This window comes from Colobus angolensis, unplaced genomic scaffold (genome assembly GCF_000951035.1).
Source record: "Colobus angolensis palliatus isolate OR3802 unplaced genomic scaffold, Cang.pa_1.0 Scaffold155, whole genome shotgun sequence".
NCBI classification, from domain to species: Eukaryota; Metazoa; Chordata; class Mammalia; order Primates; family Cercopithecidae; genus Colobus; species Colobus angolensis.
In genome coordinates, this window is record NW_012114655.1 from 1,045,711 (window position 1) to 1,055,145 (window position 9,435).

A 9,435-nucleotide genomic window follows, 5' to 3' on the forward strand; every position below is an offset into this window, starting at 1 on the left:
TAGCTGAGAAGCAGGTTTTGTTCTTGTACTGAATTATTCGTTAGGGTGGTGTGGGTAGTCAAGTAATGGGTTATAAAATAAAATATTTTTCTTATTTCAAAATAAGGTTAAAGCATTCAAAGTACGTTCACTGAATGTGTCCAAAAAAATCTGTGTAACATTGTAGATATTTATGTTCTGACAAATAGTTAATAATGTTGAATAAAAAATTATATCAAGAATACATTACTGTAAATGCAAAATATGGCAGGGTTTTTTGCTTAAAAAGTAACAGTTTTCTATATAGTTATTTGGAGTTTGAAGTTTACCATCTGTCTTGTTTCCAGGAGCTCTGCCAGTGCCGGCCGGGCGAAGGCAATTGCTCCTGCTGTAAGGAGTGCATGCTGTGTCTCGGGGCCCTTTGGGATGAGTGCTGTGACTGTGTCGGTAAGTTGGTACAAGGGAGACTTCTTAATATTTCTTATCACAGAATCCTTGGCTTTAAGAGACTTTAAGGAATATAAATGTAGTTTATAGGTATAAACAAGTATGTGTGAGAGATACAGTAAACATACAGAACATTGTATTTTTACATTCAATTGTGTTCAATAGTATCTACCTATACATGTATTTTAAAGTGCTTATCCTTGGGAAGTAGGAGTGGGGGGCCAAGGCAGAATTTTTAACTTTTCATTTTGAAAGTTTTTATACTGTTGAATTTTTTATAAGCAGCAGCATTTTGTTTTGTTTTTAATAAGAAGTAGGTTTTATAAGAAGAAACATTCCCAAGATGTGTTAAGTAAAAAAAACCAGGTTCAAAATTATGTTTATAGAATGCTATCATTTGTGTGTTAGAAAGAAAACTTACACGTGTTGGAAGAAACACCTGTCAGCCCTTCTCTAACCAGTTAACTCATTTTCAATGTTTAAAACCCCAGTTCAAGTATCCCCTTTCCTTGGAAACCTTCCTTATTTGACTGAGATAGAGGATCCTCTGTGCTTCTGAGAGATCATTTATTGCATGCTCCTATCATTGTTGTTTTGCATGTTTTTCTCAACAGAGTATAAACTCCTTAAGAACAGGAATATAGTCATATTGATCTTTTTTACATTATCCTTTATCAAAATAGGCTATATGCATATAGTTTTTAAGGTACATAGTACTAAAACAATCCCATCTCACTTCCTTCCAAGCCTTTGATCCTATGCCCAGAGACTACCACTTACAACTTTTCAGCGTTGCACTTCTTCCATAATTCTGAATAATAACCCTTATACTACTCTCTTGATTCTTTGATGTTAGAAACTATCAGTTGACTTCCTCCTATGGTAGACATGCATTTAGTTCTGTTATCTCTTAATCTTCCTAATGTAATTTTATCACTCCTTCTAGTGAAATCAGTATTTACCTTAATAATCACTCTAATGAATTAGTAATATATACTCATTTGATGCATAATAAGGTAAGCACTAATTAATTAAATGAGTTATCCCATTATCTGTCTTCCTGTATTTTGGGTGTACTTCTTGAGAGATTTCCTAACCTTTTCACCCTTGTATTAATTTTTTAAATTTTTACTTCCTTTTTTGATTTCCAAGAGCCTTTCTCTGATTGTCCTTTTAGAAGGAACATACTGTTCTTGTTTTTTATGTAATATATTTTTCTTATCTTTCTGGAATTCTTAATTACAGTTTTGTGGTTGCTGTTGAGTTTTTTCTTTCTACGCCTTGCATGGTTTCCATTTTCTCAGGTGTCTGGTGACCCTTGGCTGTCTATTCCTTTGTACAATTTAGGTACTCCAAAGCGGACTGGGAGTACCTAATCCATGGACAGGGCATGGAATCTAGTTTGCCTCGCTAAAAGGTGGTCGGAGGATGAACTGCCTTTTTCACCGACGAGCCCTCTTATTTCATGTCTATAGATCTTTCTCTTTAGGGTTGCACATTTTTTCTAGAGAAAGATTTCTCGGTTTCCTGCTGGGGTTGAGGCTGGGGTAAGGGGCAGTATGCCAGGCTGCAAATGTTCTGGGAACCTGAGGGGTGAGGTCACAGTGAACAGTGAGCATACTTTATTTACTTTCCTTGTTTTTTTCCCATACTCATCTCTACCCTTTGCCATTTTTGGCATTCCCAGTCCAGGGCTCCTTTGGCTTAATTTCTCTAAAGAATAACTGTCTCCTTTCCTACAGTTGTGGAAGAAGAGACAGGGACCTGAAGGTATAACTACCCCACAGAATAGGCTTGCCTCTGCCACACTGGCACCTCCAGCTCCTGAGTCTCCTCAGGGTTCCGTGGGGCACGTGGCCTGTGTGGAGACTCTGCTCAGTCAGGCACCTTTAGCTCTTAGCTTCTCCACACATAGAGTTAGTGTTTCCGTTTCTTGTTTTTCTTTAGTGTTTTGTAGTGAATTCTGAGAGAATGGGGGCACAGGTATCTTTTCCTCTGTCCCCTTATATTCATCTGGGTATCTCTAATAGCCAGCTTTGAATTATTTTAGGGCATTAACTGTATATTAATTTAATATGTACAATGAAAGTAAAAAAGAGAAAATAGCCATCTTAATCTCTGATATATACACATAAGATTTTTTTTTGAGACAGGGTCTTGCTATGTTGCCTAGGCTGGAGTGCAGTGGCGTGATCATGGCTCACTGCAGGCTCAACCTTCTGGGCTCAAGCAGTCCTCCTGCCTCAGCCTCCCAAGTAGGTGGGACTGCAGGCATGAACCACAACACCCAGCTGTTTTTTGTAGTTTTTTTGGTGGTGCCAGGGTTTCGCCATGTTGCCCAGGCTGGTCTCGAACTCCTGGGCTCAAGTGATCCACCCGCTTCAGCCTCCTAAAGTGCTGGGATCACAGGCATGAGCCAGTGTGCCCAGCCTCACACATAAGAATTTAATTTAAACGTGGATGCCAAAATACACAAATGAACTTTTATTGATAGCATTGCCTAAAATAATGTGTACGTGTATGTGTGAGAGTGTTTGTGCGAGTGTGTGAATGTATGTGTGTTACATATGTGTGTGTCTTAACCATCACTATGTGTGAGAGTGTGCGAGTGTGTGAATGTGAGTGTGTGTGTGTTACATATGTGTGTGTCTTAACCATCACTATGTGTGAGAGCGTTTGTGCGAGTGTGTGAATGTGAGTGTGTATTACATATGTGTGTGTCTTAACCATCACTATGTGTGAGAGCGTGCGAGTGTGTGAGTGTATGTGTGTTACATATGTGTGTGTCTTAACCATCACACCATGATGACAGTGCTGTTCAGCATCTTCTTTTAGGAAGAGAGTTCTGCATTTTTTTCCACTGAGAAAGAATAATTATACATGCTTATATCTCTACAATTTTAGAAGCAACTGATATGCTTCCGGGCTAGTTCTCACTTAAAGAAAAAAAAAAAAAAAAGCTTATTTACCTTTAAGGGTTGGATGTCCAGTTTTAAACTTTGAGTAAGTTCATAATGTAACTTTATCTTTCATTTTAAATTAAGTTAATCTTGCCACTTTCTAGGATAAAATTGAGATATTCCAGTTCCATTTATATAGCAATCCTCCTCCTTATAGGCAGCTCTCTTCCAAATTAGGCTCTCTTAATGTCCTTTGCAAACCTGCGGCTGCTCCTCCTTCCTAAGTTGAAATAGTCCCCATACTTTTCATGGGTGGGGCACAGACCTCTGAGAGAACCCAAATTAGAATGCAGCCTTCCTTTCCTCTCTCATTCTGTGGACTTGAGCACATACTTTCTCTAGGAAGCTTTCTCCTGTGGCTCCCTTGTATAAGAGCTTCCCTTTTCTGGTTGTTTCTTAAGGTAAGAATAACTACCATAGTTCATTTTCATCGTTGCTGCCCAAGATATTCCTCAAATCCTGTGGGTTTTGGATTCTAGATCTCCACCCACAAGCCCTTTTTTCTTGTTTTGCTATTTTTACTTTTCCAAATGTACACAAAAATAGAGAGTACAGTGATTTGCTGTACGTCCTACCTGCTTCATCAGTCATTAATACATTGCCAGACTTGTTTCATCCATTCATCTGTTGGTATGTGTCTATCTTCCCCCACAACCTTTTTGTTTTGCTTGGGTATTATAAAGTAAATCATTTCACTATTACCGCGATGTACTTTAGTTATACATCTCAAAAAAAGAGTATGCTTACATAACACAATGTCATTACTGTAATGTAATTAACAGCACATCTTTATTTTATTTTTATCTTTATTTTTGAGGCAGAGTTTTGCTCTTTCGCCCAGGCTGGAGTGCACTGGCGCGTTCTCGGCTCACTGCAACCTCCGCCTCCTGGGTTCAAGTGATTCTCCTGCCTTAGCCTCCCAGGGAGCTGGGACTACTGACAAACGCCACCATACCCAGATAATTTTGTGTATGTTTTGTACAGACGAGATTTCACCATGTTGGCCAGGCTGGTCTAGAACTCCTGACCTCAAGTGATCTGCCCTCTTAAGCCTCCCAAAGTGCTGGGATTACATGCGTGAGCCACCGCGCCTAGTCATTTAACAGTGCTTCTGTAATATTGTCTAATACCACTCAGATCATACTTAGATTTCACTGAAGACTGAATGTTTTTGACAGTTGTTTTTCTCAAATCAAGATCCAAAAAAGATTACTCACTGTATTTGGTTGTTAGATTTCTTAAGTTTCTTTTATTCTAAAACAGTTTCTCCCATCCTTTAATATTCCACTGGCTTTTTGAAGAAACGAGTCAGTCATGATTGGTTTCTTCAAAATAAACCACATTCTGGATTTGGCTGATTGCTTCTTTTGGTTATTTAACATGTTAATTGGTCTTCTCTATTTCCTGTAGGCTGGAAGTTAGATATAAAGGCTTGATTAGATTGAGGCTCAGTTTTGGGGAGGAGGGAACAGTGGTGTAGTGTACACAAAGGCAAACAATATCCAGACGTCCTGCTTTTAGTAATGCTAAAATTGATCCCATGAGTTCTGATGCTGAAAGTCTGATCCCTTTGTGATAAAGGGCCTCATCAGCCTTTCACCTGGTGATTTCACCCTTCCTTGATGACCATTGCCTAAGTCAGCTACTTCATTAGAAGTTGTAAAACAGCTAGGCGTGGTGGCTCATGCCTGTAATCCCAGCACTTTGGGAGGCCAAGTTGGGGAGATCACCTTAAGTCAGGAGTTTGAGACCGGCCTAGGCAACATGGCAAAACTCCGTCACTACTAAAACTGCAAAACTTAGCCAGGTGTGGTGGTGGGCATCTGTAATCCCAGCCACTAGGGAGGCTGACGCAGGAGAATTGCTTAAACCCAGGAGGCAGAAGTTGCAGTGAGCTGAGATCATACCACTGCACTCCAGTCTGGGCAACAGAGCGAGACTCTGTCTCAAAAAAAAAAAAAAAAAAAAAAAAAAAAAAAAAAAAGAAAAGAAAAGAAAAAAAAGAACAATGATTTTCTATTTTTATCATTACTTCTGCAGTTATTAGCTGGAATTTTTCTGTATAATGTAAACGGAATCCTACATTACTACATAGTAGCTTAAAATACATTTTAGAAAAACATGAAATGATGAATGATTTAATAACAGATTCTTTAATGCCATTAAGACATTATAACTTCAATTCATGTTTAATGTGCACTAAAAATTGGATTCTGCCTGATCATGATGGCTCATGCCTGTGATTCCGGCACTTTGGGAGGCCACAGCAGGAGGATCACTTGAGCCCAGGAGTTCGAGACCAGCCTAGGCAACATAAGGAGACCCCATCTTTACACACAATAAAATCTAATTAGTTGGGTGTGGTGGCATGCACATATGGTCCCAGCTACTTGGGAGGTTAAGGCAGGAGGATTACTTAAGCCCAGGAGGTCAAAGGCTGCAGTGAGCTCTCATTTCACCATAGCACTCCAGCCTAGGCAACAGAGTAAGACCCTATCTCTAAAAAATTTTTTTAAATAAATAAATAAATGTTGAATTCTATGGTTAAATTATACCAAAAAAATTGCCTGGGTGCAGTGACTCATACCTATAATCCCAGCACTCTGGGAGGCCAAGGCAGATGGATCACTTGAGTTTGAGACCAACCTGGGCAATATGGCAAAACCCCATCTCTACAAAAAATATAAAATTTAGCTGGGCATGTGTGGCATGTGCCTGTAGTCCCAGCTACTTGGGCAGGAGCAGGGGCTGTGGCAGGAGAATCACTTGAGGCCAGGAGATTGAGGCTGTACTGAGCCATGTCTGAGCCACTGCACTCCAGCCTAGGTGGCAGAGTGAGACTTTATCTCAAAAAAAAGAGAAAAAGATAAAAAGAAAGAAAGAAAGAAAAAGAAAAAAACTAGGCTAGGCGCAGAGGCTTACACCTGTAATCCCAGCACTTTGGGAGGCCTAGGTGGGAGGATTACATGAGCCCAGGAGTTCAAGATCAGCCTGGGCAACATAGGGAGACTCTGTCTCTACAAAATAAAAAACAAAAAATTCACTGGGCATAGTAATGCATGCTTGTAGTCCTAGCTACTTGGAGGGCTGAGACAGGAGGATCACCTGAGCCCAGGAGTTTGAGGCTGTAGTGAGCTATAATTGCACCCCTGCACTCCGGCCTGGGCAACAGATCAAGACCCTGTTTCAAAATAATTAAAAGAAAAAATTAATAACTTGTGCCAATGAATTAAAACATGGCAAGCATGAACTTTTTCATCTTGAACCGCCTGTTTAGCATGTCATGGAACACTATAATTCAGTGGTGCACTGTTTGTATAATGTTGATCTAGAAATAGCAGATTCTTTGTAGTACCAAGATCATTTATTGTACTTAATAAATTGGAAGCATGATAAGCTCCAAGACCAAGGCTGGGAAGCCTGCTGAAAACCTGCTTAGCAACCACAACTTGGCTCGTTTTGCCACACCAGCTCATAGATCCTAGATGTCGCTCTGGTGAATGGAAGAAAGGGGTACAGGGAAAGAACCAGAAAAGGTGGATGGTGTCGGGCAATGGGCACAGTGCCTGCAAAACCCAGGAAAACAGGATCAGACAGCTCTGCACTGGGAACGCAACCCTGGGACAGGCTGTACCACCGAGTGGATCACATGTTTTTTTCTTTAATCCTGTTCTTTGTTAGCAAATTCTTTGAACTCTGACTTTGAACTCAGGGCTACAGTTCCAGTACTAACCTTGATGGCTCTTAGCATCTTCCTTTTGGAACATCCAGGCTTTTCATTATTGCTCTCTCGTATCTCAGGTCAGATCCAGGTAGATCCGTTGGTTCCCGCACAGAATGGATTTCTGTCTTGCTTCACTCTAACACATGTTACTTTTCCAATATTAAGGAATAAATAGGTGCTAGGAGTTCAAATTTTCTATTTTTTGTTTTAAGAAAAGCTATGCAAATTATTTAGATACATTTACTATTATTAATTTTAATTGACAAGTAAAAATTGTATATATTTACCCAGTGCGACAGGTTGTTTTGAAATATGTATACATTGTGGAATGGCTACATAGAGGTAATGAGCATACATTACCTCACCTTTTCTGTGTATGGTGAGAACACTTAAAATCTACTCTCTTAGCAATTTTCTTTTTTATTTTTTCTTGAGATAGGGTCTCTGTCACCCAGGCTGGAGTGCAGTGATGCTGTCACAGCTCACTGTAGCCTCAACCTCCTGAGCTCAAGTGTTCTTTCCACCTCAGCCTCCCGAGTAGCTGGGACTACGCTACCTCGCCTGGCTAATTTTAAAATTTTTTGTAGAGAGGGGGTGTCAATGTGTTATCCAGATTGGTCTTGAACTCCTGGGCTCAAGCAATCCTCCCACCTTGGCTTCCCAAAAGTGCTGGGATTACAGGTGTGAGCCACTGTGCCCAGTCAGCAATTTTCAAGAATACAATACATTGTTATTAGCTATAGTCACCATGTTGTACAATAGATCTCTTGAATTTATTCTTTCTATCTAACTGAAATTTTGCGTTCTTTGATGGACACCTCCCGTTTTCCTCAGCTCCTGGTAACCATTCTGCTTGCTGCTTCTTATGAGTTCAACTTTTTTAGGTTCCACGTATAAGTGAAATCATGCGGTATTTGCCTTTCTGTGTCTGGCTTATTTTACTTAACATAATGTCCTCCAGGTTCATCCATGTTGTTGTAAATCGGGGCCCCCAACCCCTGAGCCATGGACCAGTAGCAGTCCGCCACCTCTTAGGAACCGGGCCACACAGCAGGAGGTGAACACCAGGCAAGCGAGCATCACCGCCTGAGCTCCGTCTCCTGTCAGGTCCGCAGCAGCATTGGATTCTCACAGGAGCTTGAGCCCTATCGTGAACTGCACATGCAAGGGGTCTTGGTTGCATGCTTCTTACGAGAATCTAATGCCTGATGATCTAAGGTGGAACAATTTTATCCTGAAACCAGTCCTATTGCCAAAAAGGCTGGGGACCACTGACAGGATTTCCTTCTTTTTTCAAGGCTGAGTAGTATTCCATTGTATATAAAGCGGAATTGTATTTTATATTGTATATATAAAATATACCACATTGTGCATATATACCACATTTTCCGTATCCATTTTTGGACAATTAGGTTGATCTCTCTCTTGACTATTGTGAACAATGCTGCAGGGCACATGGGAATGCAAATATCTCTGTGACGTACTGAGCTAGTTCTATTTTTAATTTTTTAAGGAACTTCCATACTGTTCTCCATAATGGTTGTACTAATTTACATTCCCACCAACAGTGTGCAAGGACTCCCTTTTCTCCATGCCCTCTCCAACACTTGTTGCCTTTCATCTTTTTTATAGTGGCCCTTCTAAAAGGTATGAGGTAATATCTTATTGTGGTGTTTTTTTGTTTTGTTTTGTTTTGTTTTTGAAATGGATCCTCACTCTGTTGCCCAGGCTGGAGTGCAGTGGCATGATTTCGGCTCACTGCAACCTCCGCCTCCCGTATTCAAGCAGTTCTCTGCCTCAGCCTCCCAAGTAGCTGAGATTACAGGTGCCTGCCACCACGCCTGGCTAATTTTTTTGTACTTTTAGTAGAGATAGGGTTTCACCATCTTGGCCAGGTTGGTCTTGAACTCCTGACCCGCCTTGGCCTCCCAAAGTGCTGGGATTACAGACATGGGCCGTCGCACCTAGCCATTATTGTGGTTTTAATTTGTATTGCTTTGGGCTGGGCGCAGTGGCTCACATCTGTAATTCCAGCACTTTGGGAGGCTGAGGCAGGTGGATCACTTGAGATCAGGAGTTCAAGATCAGGCTGGCCAACATAGTGAAACTCCATCTCTATTAAAAATACAAAAATTGGCCGGGCATGGTGACTCATGGCTGTAATCCCAGTACTGTGGGAGGCCGAGGAGGGCAGATCACCTGAGGTCAGGAGTTTGAGACCAGCCTGGTGAACATGGTATAACCCCGTCTCTACTAAAAATACAAAAATTAGCTGGGCATGGTGGCACATGCCTGTAGTCCCAGCTACTCGGGAGGCTGAGACAG

The 9,435-nt window shown here is 40.9% G+C and overlaps 1 protein-coding gene across 1 annotated transcript in view; it reads left to right on the forward strand.

Annotated features, from left to right (window-relative positions):
• Positions 1-9,435, forward strand: part of TWSG1 (twisted gastrulation BMP signaling modulator 1) — a 68,663-nt gene that overhangs the window by 22,347 nt on the left and 36,881 nt on the right. Inside the window, exon 2 of the mRNA XM_011936605.1 lies at positions 327-426. Coding sequence (XP_011791995.1) covers positions 327-426 — 100 coding nt within the window. The remainder of the gene's footprint in view (positions 1-326; positions 427-9,435) is intronic.